This window comes from Epinephelus fuscoguttatus, linkage group LG3, assembly GCF_011397635.1.
Source record: "Epinephelus fuscoguttatus linkage group LG3, E.fuscoguttatus.final_Chr_v1".
NCBI classification, from domain to species: domain Eukaryota; kingdom Metazoa; phylum Chordata; class Actinopteri; order Perciformes; family Serranidae; genus Epinephelus; species Epinephelus fuscoguttatus.
Genome location: NC_064754.1, coordinates 30,840,100 through 30,856,851, shown reverse-complemented (window position 1 = coordinate 30,856,851; position 16,752 = coordinate 30,840,100). Strand labels below are relative to the sequence as shown.

The 16,752-nt window shown below is 41.5% G+C and overlaps 2 protein-coding genes across 4 annotated transcripts; one reads left to right on the top strand and one right to left on the bottom strand.

The window, feature by feature from the left end:
- Positions 1-4,359: 4,359 nt before the first annotated feature.
- On the bottom strand, positions 4,360-7,133 carry LOC125886606 (claudin-9-like). Its single transcript, XM_049572932.1, has 2 exons — positions 6,244-7,133; positions 4,360-6,050 (listed from the first exon to the last, which is right to left on the bottom strand). Exon 2 carries the CDS (start codon positions 5,844-5,846, stop codon positions 5,178-5,180), a length of 669 nt encoding a protein of 222 aa, XP_049428889.1. The 5' UTR covers positions 5,847-6,050; positions 6,244-7,133; the 3' UTR covers positions 4,360-5,177.
- Positions 7,134-8,404: 1,271 nt separating this feature from the next.
- On the top strand, positions 8,405-16,748 carry LOC125886604 (GTPase IMAP family member 7-like). Of its 3 annotated transcripts, none has more exons than XM_049572929.1 (2): positions 8,405-8,582; positions 13,323-16,748. In XM_049572929.1, the coding sequence occupies exons 1-2, from the start codon at positions 8,561-8,563 to the stop codon at positions 14,162-14,164; spliced, it is 864 nt and encodes a 287-aa protein (XP_049428886.1). In that variant the 5' UTR covers positions 8,405-8,560; the 3' UTR covers positions 14,165-16,748. The 3 variants fall into 3 exon arrangements, with proteins under 3 accessions (XP_049428886.1, XP_049428885.1, XP_049428884.1); XM_049572928.1 differs by lacking the exon at positions 13,323-16,748 and adding an exon at positions 8,685-9,830 and having other exon boundaries at positions 8,416-8,582; XM_049572927.1 differs by lacking the exon at positions 8,405-8,582 and adding an exon at positions 13,069-13,210.
- The last annotated feature ends 4 nt before the right edge of the window (positions 16,749-16,752 follow it).

Sequence of the window (16,752 nt, the reverse complement as noted above, 5' to 3'; positions counted from 1 at the left end):
GACAACAGTAAAATAAACCACTTTCAACCCTAAAATGTGATCAGGTTTTGGACCTTGTCCACATTTGTGTCTGGATCAGCTGCAGACTGACTTGGCAGAGATGGCTGCCATCTTGTTTTTACATGGATTAGTGTATTGTGCTTTTACAACCACTAGATGGCACAGAAAAGTGTCCACAAACGAGGACAATAGGTCGAAGTTAAGTAGAATGAAGTATAAGGTCAAGTAAATCCAGAATAGGATATTTCATTTTTGAGTATTTTGTCTTGTTTAAGAATGAAACAGATTTATTACACCGGTTGTTTTATGATTGTGTCTAAGGCAGATGTCATTCTGACAGAAGCCCTGAGAAGCGAGGTGAAACAGAGTTTATCTCCTACCTACGTGATTTTATCTCCTACATGGGAGGCTGTTTTGACATTGAGGGAGCAGTGCAGAATGAGGCACTTAGTGCACGACACAAAAGGCGCTGAAAGTTCGGGCCATTGCAGCATAAACAAAAGGTTTTGACTTCTCAGTGAACGAAAGTCCAGTGTAAAACATAATGAAACTGAGCAGTAGCGCCGACAGGATTCTATTTCAATGTCTAAACTCTCATGCACACACACACAGGGGTGTAAATACAGACAGTGCAGGCCGTGTGATTGCACTGGGGCCCCTGGGCTGGAGGGGTCGTAGAGAGAGTGGGCCCTTGCAAGTGATTCAGATTGCCACGCCGGAAATATACTTATGTTTAAAGTGAAATGATAAAAAAAATAATAATTCTAGAAGCCTGCCATTTGCCACACATTGTCCTCAAAAAGGCAAACCCATCTGCGTCATGGTTTTTATTTTTTATTTTTTAAATAATCAGTAGCTATACAACACAAAATCATATGCTTTTTCTACATCGACTATAAAATCTATAATATACTGTAACAACTATTCAATTAAAATGACTAATTTCTTACTTACTTTGATATCTTTGTCAGATATGCATTGATGATTGCTGGGTAATATGTATATTGATGTTGCAAGTCTCCCTTAGTGTCAAGACAATATATGCACGATAGCATGCACCAGGGCCCGCAGGGCTGTATGCAGGATTTTTGAAATACCGAGGTCATTTAGTCGTGGTGCATGTGGGGGGGTCAGAAATTTTTGTCAATTATATATCAAAAGCCTTCAATCTGGTGTACTTGAACTACACACATCATATTAGATTAATCCCATCTTATCATGTTTCTCTTTCCACTTCATACTATAGCGTAATTGCCTTTCACCAAACTTTGTTTGTGGGTATTTATAATTATGTTTGAACCGTTTATACTTTAGCAGGAAGTACTTCTCTTCATCTGTCAGTTGTCAGTTATATTAATTTTATATCAATGAAAAAAACAAATCCGTGTTACTAAATTCTTACATTTTTACATGTATCTCACCATAGCAAGTTGGAAGTTGACATATTCTGCCATATATGAAGAGGGGAGACTCTCTGGAATCTGGCAATATAAGAACCATGATGCTGGGACATTCTGTCACTTCACAGCTGTCCAAAACATGTGGTTTGTGCCAGGCGGACATGATTGCCAGTATTTTTTCATTATTGCAAGAAATTCCATTGACTCTTTCACAAGTCAAAAACGTGTTTCATTTGAAATAAACATGCAATATTTACATCTAAGATAATAGAAAAATAGTCAACCAAGTGCAATGATCTCCTCCAAGATAATATTTGCCACTTTGCAGTAAAAAAAAATTCTGGACGTTTTCTTGTCGACATGATCTTTGGGGGGGGGGGCGTGTCCCCCTCAATGTATATGGTGACTACGGCCCTGTCACGCATGCATAATTAGGCTACTGTTGTCTGGGTGCGCAAAGGTGAAGTGGCTGGTCTTGTCATACAAAGTTTGATGGAGTGTCAACTGGACAATATGGAGATATTTGCATCTTGAAAGCCGGACTACAAATGTGGATAGACAGGGAGAAACACACACAAGCCTGAGACGTGGTAAGATACGATATTCCTCACTATATGAAGTGACTGATAACAAGATCTGTATAATGGGCTGTAAAGAAATTCATCAGGTTTTTATTTTGTAGACAATTGATTTGTATTTATAGCGTGATGGGATGACGGCACAATGATGTGTGTGGTATCCTCGGAAAGTTCTGGTCCTGCACTTTCATATGATATGTGTGGCATTTCTGTGCGACCCTGCATTCGCGAGTAATCCATCCAAGAGTAATGTGTGTGCAAAGCTGTATGAAAGCTGCGTCGATCAAACGAGAGTACCAGAATTTTCTTTTTTAAATAATTGTTATTATAGAGAAGAGAGAGTCGCTCAATCACCTTCCATCGGTCCTCCCACGTACTTTCACCGCACAAATGAAATGGTTTATTTTTATTTTCATTTTATTCATTCATTTAGGTCGGGAAAAAATACCGAGGTCATGACCTCGGTGTCCTCAATGGTAGTTATGGCCTTGAGGGCCCGTCATGATAGTGTGCACTGGGGGCGGTCGTAGCTTCCTTACGCCACTGCACACACATAAGCAGTCTACTCAGCAACAGAGGGAACGAACAGCAGAGGAAGAGATTGACTGAGTGCATTTATGGTAATGTTAGTTACAGATATAACATCACCATAAAACATTAGCCTGCCATACACATTTACCACCAGCCAGCAGGCCAGGTTTTACAGAGCAATTACTGCAGCCCGAGGTCATATTTGCAGAAGAGTTATGCAGAAAGCCAAATACACCACAAATACACCCAGGAGCAAGAGAAACTGGTCGACCAGTAACAGACACACAAACACACACATACAAACACATACTCATTAGATTGTGTAGATCGCAACAAGCTACAAAGCTGATTTATAGTGATCTGTCTCTCTAAGGGACTGGACCAGATAATAAGGAGGCTGCAACTCTACTGAGGAAAGGTAAGAAATAATTTGGCAGTTTTTTTTTCAGCTGGTGTGGCATGTCAGAGACAGATGTTTAGGCTACTTGTACAGAGCCTTGCCACAGGGCCATGTGACAGTTTATGCTAGAGAGTGCATCAGTTACTGAGTGTTTACTGCCCCCAAGTGTACTATCTCTGCTGCCACCACTCATAGTGGTTAGAATTAACGGTTTGGGATCCAACACTGATAAGAAGTGAAGTAAGTGCACAGTCATGGCTGATATCCACTAGCCTTGCTCCCACAGCTGACCTGTGTGAAATTACGCTCATTTATTGTTCCTGACCCATTCCTCTGTGACCATGAAGTGTCCTGAAAAAAGACTGGAGTAAAGTGAAAGACGTAACACGGGACACTGTTTATTCTGCACATAAACTCATGACCCATCCCAGCACATGGGTCATACTTCTAATAATGAAGAACAGTAGTCGGGGAATGAAAACACATGTGTTTATTGTGCATATTGTGGTTAAAAGTCAGACAATAGAAAAGATTAAAGGTGGAAAATGTGATGCCACGTGTCACACTAATGTATACAACAGGGATGCTCAACCTGCATAGTCCAAGGGCCACTTTTTTTCATGAACAAGCTCTATTTTGATGCTTTTTTATGCACTCTGACACCTTAAGTTGCTCTAACAGTCTTGTGGTAACTCTCAGCCTCGTCATTTCAATGAGAGGAAGGTAGCAGAGGGGAAGTGATTTCGAACATGGGGGTTTCGGGGTTTGAAGCAGTTGCCACCGACATGACTGCGCATAGATTTTGCTGTGCCACGCAGAGTTCTGGCAGTAGACACTTAGTTCTGGACAATCAAATAGAAGGAGCCCAGTGTTATAGAAGCAGGAAGATAACAAGATGGAGGGGCTGACAATGGTGTCTGAATATGCGGCGTTGTGCAACACAGCACTAGCAACTTATAAGAACAACCAGAAGAAAAACTGGGCTTGCAATAACACTTCCATCAAACTTCAGATGGCTGGCAAATTGTCCATATATGTAGAAATCATGGCGCCATGCTACTTCTGTCGGTGCCATTCACTGAAGCACCACCTTGTCAGCACAGCCCTGGATTGTAGTGCAGCAGCTGCTTTTAAGAACACTTCATGTTTTGGGGGGAAACGCTCTTGTGGGTAGGCGGTTGCCAGGATGGTTGCTGTACAGCAGTGTAAAGGCAGCTTATTGTATATTAAAAGTACACAAAAAAAATCCCAGTGTGAATCATTTAATCTCCCCAGTGACACCCTGCACCCTATGAGGGGCCATGAGTATCACTGCTGTATGGTGTTATTAAGTCAAGTGTGCCAAAAGCTAGATAAAACATAAGTCTTGCTACATGTCAAGGTAATGTAAGACACACAGTTAATGATCAGTGATGTTGAAAATGTGTAAACTATACACATAAAGAACATATAGGTCAAAAAGTATAGCAGTTTTATTTAGATCAGCAACAAATGGTTGTCATTAAATTAAATAACAAAACTACTCATGCTAGAAATGATAATATTACATAAACATTAGTCATAATTCATCCAGTGTAGGCAAAAGAAACAAGCTCTAAAACTTGGACAGGGGTGTTTGAGCTGATATCAATAAAAGGGTACAGTAGAAATACATATTGCAGAGTAAAAATGAATATAAACAAGAGGAAGAAGAATAAATAAATCCAAATGGAAAAATAAAATGTAGAGTAAATTTGCTGAAAACCCCAAATACTCAGAAACATTTGTAAAAAGTAAATAAACAAGCGTTGCTCCGACTGCCCACGCGTTTTCAGTGAACACACCAGCACACAAAGATATACTATGCACACTGGTCTTCTGTACACAGACCACCCACACACGCAAACAGAAGCAGAGGCAGAGTGGAATTTAAGAAATGTAAGTCACACACATTACTAAACCTCTAAACATTTAAATCCTCCCACAATTCATGTCAACTCCCACTCTGACCGAAATCTGATAATGATATAAATTATATTAGAAACCCTTTGCTATGTAGTTTATCATGTAAATGTATTAATAAATCTAAAAAAATATTTATTAAAGTGTAATTAAATCCATATTATTACTTGAAGAAGCATATACAAAGATACAAAGTCTGAAAAATATAAAACATAATATCTGCTGAATATCCTCTAATCGATGGTGACTTTGTAGTTTCCAGAAGGTTGTCTGATGAGATTGTGACCTTTGTACTTGTTTGTACCTCACATGTCCAATGAAATCATCTCATACAAAAGATTTTTCCTGTTGCTTCACCTCTCCTGCTGCCCCTGTATGTGGGTTATCTTTGGTTGCTCCTCCCAAAATAGGCAGCGTTCTTCCACCTGGTGGAGAGGAGCCTGCGTGCAGGAGGGAGCCGCCCACCAGGAGCAGCAAGCTGGCCCCCCAGCCCAGGTACAGCGCTGGCCCCAGCTCTCTCTTTAAAGGCGCCGCAACATTCGGATCATAGAAGTCCCTGATGATTGCATGGGCAGTCCAACAGATGGGTATCATGTAGGCCAAGCCAGCTACAAGGAAGAGCACCCCTGCTATCCTCGCCAGCCGAGCTTTGGAGGCCTGGTTACCGTCATCCATGCAGTGAGTGCACTTGGCCCCGGCCACCCCAAGCATGAGGGCTAGAAGGCAGAGGAGCAGGGAGAGAACAGTGAGGCCTCGGGCGGCTTGGGCAGACACGGGCAGGGCCAGGGTGGAGTCATAGGTCTTGCACTGGATCTGGCCTGTGGTTTGAGACAGACAGTTCATCCACAGTCCCTCCCACAGCACCTGAGCAATCACCAGCTCTCCACCCACGAAGGCCGACACACGCCACAGAGGAGCCGCGCACACCAGCGCCCCGCACACCCAACCCAGCACAGCCAAGACCAAGCCCAGCAGCTGAAGACCAGTTGATGCCATTGTTGCTGAGGAAACTTTAAGGTCAACAAAAATGTCTCTCAGATAAACCTCAGTTTTTTTTCTTGTCTTTCTCCTGAGGAGGATAGTGAGCACTCAGTAGACAAAAGCCAGTGCTGCCCAGAGTATATTCTCAGACATTCAGTCCAGTGATTGAGTTGCTGAGAGGAGTCCCCTCTTTTCCTCGGTATCCTTTCTTGTTTAACGCTGTTAAGATGATAGTGTAACTTTATAGAGGCACATTTAAATGAACTTAATATTAGTAAAACATATACAGAAATTGTGCAGTATAATAGTAAAGTAAGCAAGAATGAGAGCATTAAACTCGCTCCATCTGGACATGTTTTCTTTGGTTCAAGCTATCCATTCACTTTCACAGTCCCAGCAAAATAAAACTCACCTTTCAATTAGTAATCAAAGAACCAGATGTCCACAGATACCGTGTTGATGATCCTTAGTGAGTTTCTTGGCAGTATAGTCGTGTGATGTGAGTAGTTGGTGTCTTTCTTCTGTTATGACTGGCCGGTTTGTCTCTCTGAAACTCATACACAGGGGTGTGGGAGGGCAGCAGTGTGTAATACTGCATACTAAATACACACACACACATAGCTAGTTATGCAAAAAATGACAGCACAAGGACACTTTGTTATAGACGTTGTTGATTGCTACCATGTTGTCATTTCTTGAAGTTGGAGCGGCCATAATGAGGCAATGGATGGAGCCGAGGAGGAGAGAGCTGACTGGAGACCTGACAAGCGCAGCATGAAACAACCTCTATGTCATACTAGAGTGTAAATCTACCAAAACTAGTGGAAATTGTAACTTTTTTTGGTGAAAAAGATAAAAAAAGAATTACCACCCTGCGATTTTATGCCTCTGCGCTCCTCTCAAGTTGCAGTTACAGTTTACATCCATGTCTGTGAAAACATGGAGGCTTCACACACATCTTCCCCCCGGCAACACAGAAAATCTACACAATCACCCAAGATGAGTGTCACCAATTAAGCATCTGACCAAATGTCTCACCTTCTGTTCCTGAGATATAATGTTGAATAATGGCCAGAAAAGTATTTTATGCAGAACATTATGATGTCACAGTGAACCTGACCTTTGATCTTTTTGATATAAACTGTCATCACGTCATCATTTTATCTTATCAGACATCTGTGTGAAGTTATGTCATAATTAGTACATGACTTCTTGAGTTATGGCCAAAAACATATTTTGCAAGGTCACACTGACCTTGACCTTTGACCTTCAACCACAAAATTCCAATCAGGTTATTCTTCAGTCTAAGTGGATCTTTGAGTCAAATTTAAAGAAATGTTCTTAAGGTGTTCTTACGACATAGCATTCATGACAATGAGACAGACGCAAGGTCGCATTGACCTTGACCTTTGACCACTGAAATCCATTCAGTTCATTGTTGAGTACAAGTGAACATTTAAGCCAAATTTGAAGCAATTTCCTCAAGCTGTTCTTGAGATTTTGCATTCAGAAGAGGGTTCAAGGCCACAGTGACCTTGACCTTTGACCACCTAAATCTAATAAATTCATCCTTGAGTCTAAGTTAACGTTTGTGCCTACTTTGAAAAAAAATTCCCTTGAGGCTTTCTTGAGATATCGTGTTCACAAGGATGGGATGGACGGACGGCTATACAGACTTACAGATGGACGGACAGGCGAACAATTTGAAAATATAATGGCACTGGCACAGCTATCGCCGGCACAGAGGCATGAAAATATATTGAATTTCGGTGTGTCGGTGGCTTAGTGGCAGAACAGGCGCCCCATGTACAAGGCTGTTGCCGCAGCGGCCTGGGTTCGAATCCAGTCTGTGGCCCTTTGCTGCATGTCATCCCCCCTTCTCTCTCTCCCCCCTTCACGCTTACCTGTCCTGTCAATTAAAGGCAAAATGCCCAAAAAATATCTTTAAAAAGAAAATATATTGAATTTAGTGACTATTTTTGGACATTTTGATGGCATGCTGGGTGAAGTTGCTCTGCATAGCCACTAGATGGCATTAGACAGCCACCATTCTCCTACTGGGCTTCAACATCCTCTCTTCCGGGTGCTTGAGCAAAGCATGCTCATTATTTGTTGCAGAAAGAGGCCTGACAGGAGAGTTTGGAATCAAAGTGCATCTGGCTTTGATTGCTGCAATGCAGGCTGAAAGGCCAAACCTGTTGACATTTTTTGCATTCCATGTTTGTTTCCCGTGCCCTCCAAGAGTCCAGAAAATCATTTGATGCAGGTTTAATTGTATGGTAATATAATGCCTGTGTCTCATTTATACAATTTCTCAGTGTGCAGCATGAAAGTGGCCACAACTGCATTTCATTGTGCACCCCTGAACATTAAACTTAATTATCAATGCTCGAGTCATGTTCAATAGAAAAGTTCAGATCTCTGGTTTCTGTCTGCAACAAGGCAATGCCAGTGACTCATGATACCAAGTCTCCTTTAAGAGCGTGCCAAATGTCACCGCCTTTAGCATGTGGGAAGTTCACATGCAGGCCTTCTGCAAGTTGTAGTTTCACTTTACAGGAAACCGCTGAGGTATATAGAGAGAGGGAGGAGGGGAGGGAGGAATAACAAGCACACAGAAGGACAGAGGTACTGTAATCTGGAAGAAAGGGTTGAGAAACACGCACAGAATTTGTGATTCAAAAACAGGACTGACAAGTGTTTCCTGGTATTTCTTTCTCTGCAACAACATGGGTTTAATTTCAACTGAAGGTGAGTGTCTTTACTTGTGTGTGCATATATGCTTTACACTCCTGATGTGAGCTGGCCAAAGACTCAAGAATTCAAACGAACCATCTATCTTTTTGTCCACAGACTCACACAGCTCTCCAGTTGTCAGCGACCTGAGGATTGTCCTGCTGGGGAAGACTGGATCAGGAAAGAGCGCAACAGGGAACACCATCCTGGGACGACAAGCTTTTACCTCAGAGATTTCTCCGTCTTCTGTGACAGTGACATGTAAAAAAGAAACTTGCCACTTTGATAACAGAACTGTCAGTGTGGTCGACACCCCCGGTGTCTTTGACACATCGATTAAGGAAGACCAGCTGAAAGGTGAAATAGAGACATGTATCGTGCTGTCTGACCCAGGACCCCATATATTCCTGCTGGTGATCAGACTGAATGTACGGTTCACAGAAGAGGAGAAGAATGCAATAAAGTGGATCAAGAACAACTTCGGTGAGGAAGCCTCCAATTATACGCTGGTGCTTTTCACTAGGGGAGATGAGCTCAAGGGGAAATCCATCCAGGATTATATAGACCAAAGTTCTGAACTCAGGGAGTTCATCGATGACTGTACAGCTGGGTACCATGTATTTGACAACACATGCATGGAAAATCACACTCAGGTGGCTGATCTGTTTGAACTGATAGACGAGATAGTGCAGTTAAATGGTAACTATTACACCAGAAGCATGTACGAAGAGGCCCAGAAAAAGAAGAATTCAAAGGAATGGTGGAAAAGGGTGGGAGGCTATATGAACACTGTGGGTAATCAGTTGTTTGTGGCAGCAGCAGCCACAGCTGTCCCTGCAGCTGGTGCAGCTGTAATGGCAGAGGAAGCAGCCCCTGTAGCTGGTGCTTTGTTTACAGCAGCTACATCCATGAGAGTGATTTCAGTGGCTGCAAGTGGAGGAATCTCTAAGGTCATGGGGTGGTGGGTGAAACCTAAAACAGACAGCTGAGTCATGTCAAGCCATGATACTTTGTGTAAAGTCATTCCATTGATTTCCTTTTCACACATTACATTCATATTTGCCCTTTTGTAAATATTTAATGTTGCTCCATTTATGTACATTCATACATATCAATCACAGCTTGTCTGCTTTGAACCATAAATTAACCTTTTATGACAAATGTTTAAATGTTGATGCTGCACACTCTTATCCTGAACGTCATATTGTGTGTTGGATTTGTAAGAATAAAATAAAGAAATATGACAACAACTTGTCAGTGTCAAGTGTCTTAGGTCATTGTACAAAAATCTATAGTACATGAAAGGGCGGGGTGGGGGTGGGGGGGTGTATATCCTGGATGGGTTGCTAGACTGTCACAGGGCTGACTCATAGAGATGAACAACCATTCATTTTCGCATTCAAACCTAAGGGTAATGGGGAGAACATGCAAACTCTGCACAGAAGGGCTCCCCCATACCCAGGGTCAAACCAGGAACCCTCTTGCTGTGAGATGACAATGCTAACCTCTGTGGGCTGGGCAAATGCCCATGTTCTAAACACTGAGGGGGAAATGTGCTTCACCTCCCTCCTGAAATCTACGCCTTTGAACGCAGATATTATAGTGTCATATAACACTCACACAGCATAGCAAGTATGCTTATAATACCAGGTTTGTTTTACACAAAAGGTCATACGGTTTCCTGAACATCATGGTGCTCTCTGCACAATGGGAAATATTAAAGCTGCCAAAATGCCTTTATGATGATTTGTAGTTTGGTTCAAGCGAAAAGAACATACTGATCGCAGTTGATCCTGGTAACCACCACACCTACATTCAGTGTACTTGGTATGTGAAGACATTTAACGAGAGAGGTGCAACAAAGAGAGAGTGGAAGCACAACCTTATTGAAAGATGTCAAAGTGAGCAGGAAAACTGGTTCTGCAGGAGAGCAGACATCACTTCAGAAAAGTCACTTCCTGTCAACCACTGTCTAACGTTGATAGTGTCAGTATAATCAGAAGACTTCACTTTACTCTTTTTGTACAGACTATTTCTTCAGTAGTAAGACATTTCAATGGAAACTTCTGACAGTGCATGATGATTAGACACAAAAACTGGGATGCCGTTTATAAAAAAGGACACCAAAATGCTCTGCAATTGTTTAACTGTCTATTTCTACTCAATACAGGGAGTAGTATGTATAAACATACAGACATTTTATCTGTGAATCTGCATTGTGTTGTTCTGTTATAATTACGTATTGTTTTCGTGGCAAATTTCCCTGTCAAGGCGGGAATACTGAACGGGTATACTGGGCACAGGGGCTCAAAGTTGAACTTGAAAATGTCACTCAAATTAACATGTGCTGATCAGGAAGAGATTAAAAATCAACGCAACGAAATTCAAAGGAACTGCAGACACACAAAATAACTACAAAAGTTACCTCAAAAAGACTCAAAACCACAAAAAAAGATGCATTCTGGCTACAAAGAGATGCAAATCAAGGACACTAAAAGAGGCTAAACAAATATAAGTGCGCATACTTGATGGATGAAGAATAGCTTGTGTTGTGTTTCTTGTCTTTATTCTACCTTCCTCTGTTTTTTGTTTTTTTTTTACTTATTTTTCATATTTTAATTTAATTTACACAACTTCCCAGTGTGCAACATGGAGCGGCGACAGCTGCATTTCATTGTGCAGTTCTGTGTTGTGTAATGCAAATACAGATAAACCTTGAATCTTGATCATTGATTAAAGTGGCATATCCATAGAGAAGTTATTCAACTAGATCTCTATTTTCTGTCTACAAAGAGATGATGTCAACACTCCTTTAAGAATTTGTGCCAAAGCTGAAGTTTGGGGGTTGCCTGCTTTAGCATGCAAGAAATGTCCATCTGAATTATTTTAATAATGGTTTGAGCCTCATGTCAACAGCTTTCTGAAAGATGTAGTTTCACTTTCCAGGAAACCGCTGGTAGAGAGAGAGAGAGAGGGAGAGAGAGAGAGAGAGAGAGAGAGGGAGAGTTTCACTTCACTGGAAACACTAAGTTGGAGACAGAGAGAGAGGGAGGAATGTTTCTGTTTACAAAACGGCAATGCAAATGAGTTATGATGCCAAGTCTCCTTTTAGAGTGTGTGCCAAAGCTGAGATAAGGGTGTCACCTCCTTTGGCATGAGCGAAGTTTCCATGTAGGCCTTCTGCAAGTTGTAGTTTCACTTTCCAGGAAACCACTGTCTAACGTTGATAGTGTCAGTATAATCAGAAGACTTCACTTTACTCTTTTCGTACAGACTATTTCTTCAGTAGTAAGACATTTCAATGGAAACTTCTGACAGTGCATGATGATTAGACACAAAAACTGGGATGCCGTTTACAAAAAAAGGACACCAAAATGCTCTGCAATTGTTTAACTGTCTATTTCTACTCAATACAGGGAGTAGTATGTATAAACATACAGACATTTTATCTGTGAATCTGCATTGTGTTGTTCTGTTATAATTACGTATTGTTTTCGTGGCGAATTTCCCTGTCAAGGCGGGAATACTGAACGGGTATACTGGGCACAGGGGCTCAAAGTTGAACTTGAAAATGTCACTCAAATTAACATGTGCTGATCAGGAAGAGATTAAAAATCAACGCAACGAAATTCAAAGGAACTGCAGACACACAAAATAACTACAAAAGTTACCTCAAAAAGACTCAAAACCACAAAAAAAGATGCATTCTGGCTACAAAGAGATGCAAATCAAGGACACTAAAAGAGGCTAAACAAATATAAGTGTGCATACTTGATGGATGAAGAATAGCTTGTGTTGTGTTTCTTGTCTTTATTCTACCTTCCTCTGTTTTTTTTTTTTTTAACTTATTTTTCATATTTTAATTTAATTTACACAACTTCCCAGTGTGCAACATGGAGCGGCGACAGCTGCATTTCATTGTGCAGTTCTGTGTTGTGTAATGCAAATACAGATAAACCTTGAATCTTGATCATTGATTAAAGTGGCATATCCATAGAGAAGTTATTCAACTAGATCTCTATTTTCTGTCTACAAAGAGATGATGTCAACACTCCTTTAAGAATTTGTGCCAAAGCTGAAGTTTGGGGGTTGCCTGCTTTAGCATGCAAGAAATGTCCATCTGAATTATTTTAATAATGGTTTGAGCCTCATGTCAACAGTTTTCTGAAAGATGTAGTTTCACTTTCCAGGAAACCGCTGGTAGAGAGAGAGAGAGAGAGAGAGAGAGAGAGAGGGAGAGTTTCACTTCACTGGAAACACTAAGTTGGAGACAGAGAGAGAGGGAGGAATGTTTCTGTCTACAAAACGGCAATGCAAATGAGTTATGATGCCAAGTCTCCTTTTAGAGTGTGTGCCAAAGCTGAGATAAGGGTGTCACCTCCTTTGGCATGAGCGAAGTTTCCATGTAGGCCTTCTGCAAGTTGTAGTTTCACTTTCCAGGAAACCACTGAGGTTGAGAAAGAGAGAGAGACAGAGGGAGGGAAGGGGGGCGGGGGTAGTAACTAGCACACAGATGGACGGATGTACTGTGATCTGGAAGAAAGGGTTGAGAAACACAGACAGATTTTGTGGTTCAAAGACAGGTTTGACAAGTGTTTCCTGGTATTTCTTTTTCTGCAACATGGGTTTAATTTCAACTGAAGGTGAGTGTCTTTACTTGTGTGTGCATATATGCAGGACTTTCACACTAGTGATGTAAGCTGGCCAAAAACTCATGAATTCAAATGAACTGTCTCTTTGTGTTTTTGTCCACAGACTCACACAGCTCTCCAGTTGTCAACAACCTGAGGATTGTCCTGCTGGGGAAGACTGGATCAGGAAAGAGCGCAACAGGGAACACCATCCTGGGACGACAAGCTTTTACCTCAGGGATTTCTCCATCTTCTGTGACAGTGACATGTAAAAAAGAAACTGGCCACTTTGATAACAGAACTGTCAGTGTGGTCGACACCCCCGGTGTGTTTGACACATCGATAGGGGATGGCCTGCTGAAAGGTGAAATAGAGACATGTATCGTGCTGTCTGACCCAGGACCCCATATATTCCTGCTGGTGATCAGACTGAATGTACCGTTCTCAGAAGAGGAGAAGAATGCAATAAAGTGGATCAAGAACAACTTCGGTGAGGAAGCCTCCAAATACACGCTGGTGCTTTTCACTAGGGGAGATGAGCTCAAGGGGAAATCCATCCAGGATTACTTAGACCAAAATTCTGGCCTCTGGGAAGTCATAAGTGGCTGTACAGCTGGGTACACTGTATTTGACAACACATCTATGGAAAATCGCACTCAGGTGGCTGATCTGTTTGAACTGATAGACAAGACAGTGCAGTTAAATGGTAACTATTACACCAGAAGCATGTATGAAGAGGCCCAGAGAAAGAAGAATTCAAAGGAACGGTGGAGCAGGTTTGGAGGCTATATGAACACTGTGGGTAATCAGTTGTTTGTGGCAGCAGTAGTCACAGCTGTAGTTAATGCCCCTGTAGCTGGTGCTGCTGCTGCTGCAGCTACATCCATAAGACCAGTTTTAATGGTCGCAGGTGCAGGAATTTCTAAAGCCATCAGTCGATGGATGAAACCGACAACAGACAGCTGAGTCATTTCAATCCACAATCCTTTAGGCAAGCTTGTGATGAGGAAGTACTATCAATCCCCAAGGGAATTTTTTTTCTTCACACATGGGCCTGTGTATGCACATAGAACCTATACATGCATTAAATGGAGAGATGTCAAAGCAAGGGGGCTGTCCATATATGGACGGGTGGTTTGGTGCCTTGCTCAGAAGCACCTTGCAGTTTCCAGCTACCAGTCCACACTCTATATTTGGTGTGGACGGGGGCTTGAGCTGGCAACCCTCCGGTTCCCAACCTATTTCTCTATGGATTGAGTTACTTCCACCCCCGAATAATAATGTAACAAGCTTTCATACATGAGTGCAAATTCAGATCTGAAATGTTTTTTGTGTAAAGTTTATTGTATTTCTTTATGTCATTCATGTACATTCATATATATTAATCACAGCTTGCCAAAGTTAACCTTTTGTGAGAAATCTTTAAAATGTTGATGCTGCACACTCTGGTCCTGAATATTGTTTTGTGTGGAGAACAAAACAATTGTGTAATTGTTCTGTTTGATTTTTAAGAATAAAATGAAACAATGTGACAACAACTTCAAAAAGAGTGTTGTGTTGTTGTACCAAAATCTATATCACATGAAATTCCAAGTTAGAGCTTGTATGATCTCCCTGTGTCAACATGGGTTTTCTACTCCAGCTTCCTCCCACAGTCCAAAGACATGCAGGTTAATTGGTGACTCTAAATTGTCCGTAGGTGTGAATGTGAGTGTGAATGGTTGTCTGTTTCTGTGTTAGCCCTGTGATAGTCTGGCAACTTGTCCAATGTCAGCTGGGATAGGCTACAGCCCAGCTTTTTGTCTGAACTCACAAAGGACTTTACTTTTTTTTGAGCAATTGTAATAGTTCATATCTAACCTTTGCATTTTGTTCACATACTAATTTGTACAATGATGGTGCGTCAGCGGCTTAGTGGATAGAGCGCCCCATGTGCAAAGGTTTCAAAGGTTTCATCCTTGCTGCAGTTGCCCAGGTTCCCTCCAGCCTGCTGCGTGGCACTCCCTCTCTCTCCCCCCTTCACACTCAACTGTCCTATCAATTAAAGGCAAAACAACCAAAAAATAATCTAACAAAAAAAAAGTAGAATGACAACAAAGCTCAGCATTAATCCTTCAGATACATTTGTTGCTGGAGCCTATCCCATCTGACATTGGGCGAGAGGCAGGGTACACCCTGGACAGGTCGCCACAGGACTGACACATAGAGACAGACAACCATTCACGTTCATATTCACACCTATGGAGAGTCACCAATTAACCTGCATATCTGTGGACTGTGGGAGGAAGCTGGAGTACCTGGAGTAAACCCATGCTGACATGGGGAGAACATGCAAACCAGGAACCCTCTTGCTGTAAGGCGACAGTGCTAACCAATATAAAACATAAATATCAAGCCATCAAATGGGAAATATGGCCTGTCACATAATTTAAATGTTACATTTTTTAATATGAAGAGGAAATGCCAGTGTTGAATATTTTACACCTCTGATAGTGAGTCATTAAAAACATCACGCAAAGCTTTCTTCTACTGAACAAAGAAATAGATATAGAAGATAAAAATCAGAATTACTTTTCCATATGTAATGAAAATACACTGCATTAAGAGGCTAGCAAAAATGGAAAGTTTGAAATTATGTGGAAACTGTAAATCTTCAGAAGAATCCATTTTTATTAATTTATTTGTTCTTTCCGTTTGTGTATAAAGCCTTAATGTGACAGACCTGCAAAATGTCTGAAACAGAGATAGCTACACTCACATGTCACTTTACAACCATTTCATATTCCCAAAAGTATCAGTGGATCAGTGTTTGGACTACTTTACTGCAGCTAATGGAACTCTGTGATCGCTTTTTTCATTGTACAAACAGTTTGTGAGGAAACGGGATTCAGCTTCATCGCTACATTTAAAAGCTACAGTGCCCTTGCTCCAGTCAACATGTGGCTGACACAGACTGGCCCACAGTTCACGATTTTTAGGCCTTTCTTGGTCATTTTGCCGTAGATGAAATGCTCCGGCAGGGATGTGGCAGCAGTATAGTGAGGGGGTCGCTCTGTTAAGAATGCTTCCTTAGTGAAATGTGATCAGCAGCCGGACGTTTACCATTGTCTTTCATTTCCTTTAGGGAAGTGAGCTCATAATGTTGCTAAGAATAAAGCGAGGGAAACTGCACGTCACAGTAATGAACCTGCATGAACATTTTATCTGAGCAGTTATTGCATAAGTTATGAGAGTATAAATTGTGTAAACAAGTAGCACAATATGTCAATACATTCAAACATTATTTACAGCCCAGTCACCAGAGGAAAATGTTGGCATTGTATGTGTCTGCAAACCATGAATATGTTACATTTACACACTTCATTCATATCATATTACCATTTCTAAAATGACGTCACATTGTTGAATTTATCATTTGGGGGTGGAGGGGATGGTGGGTTGCGTGATGCCTGGGCGAGACGCCTGCCAAGCTGCAGACCACTGCTAGAGACCAACAAACAAACAACAACAACAAAAAAAGGTTGTGATTTCATTACTGTGTTTCCAGCAGCTTT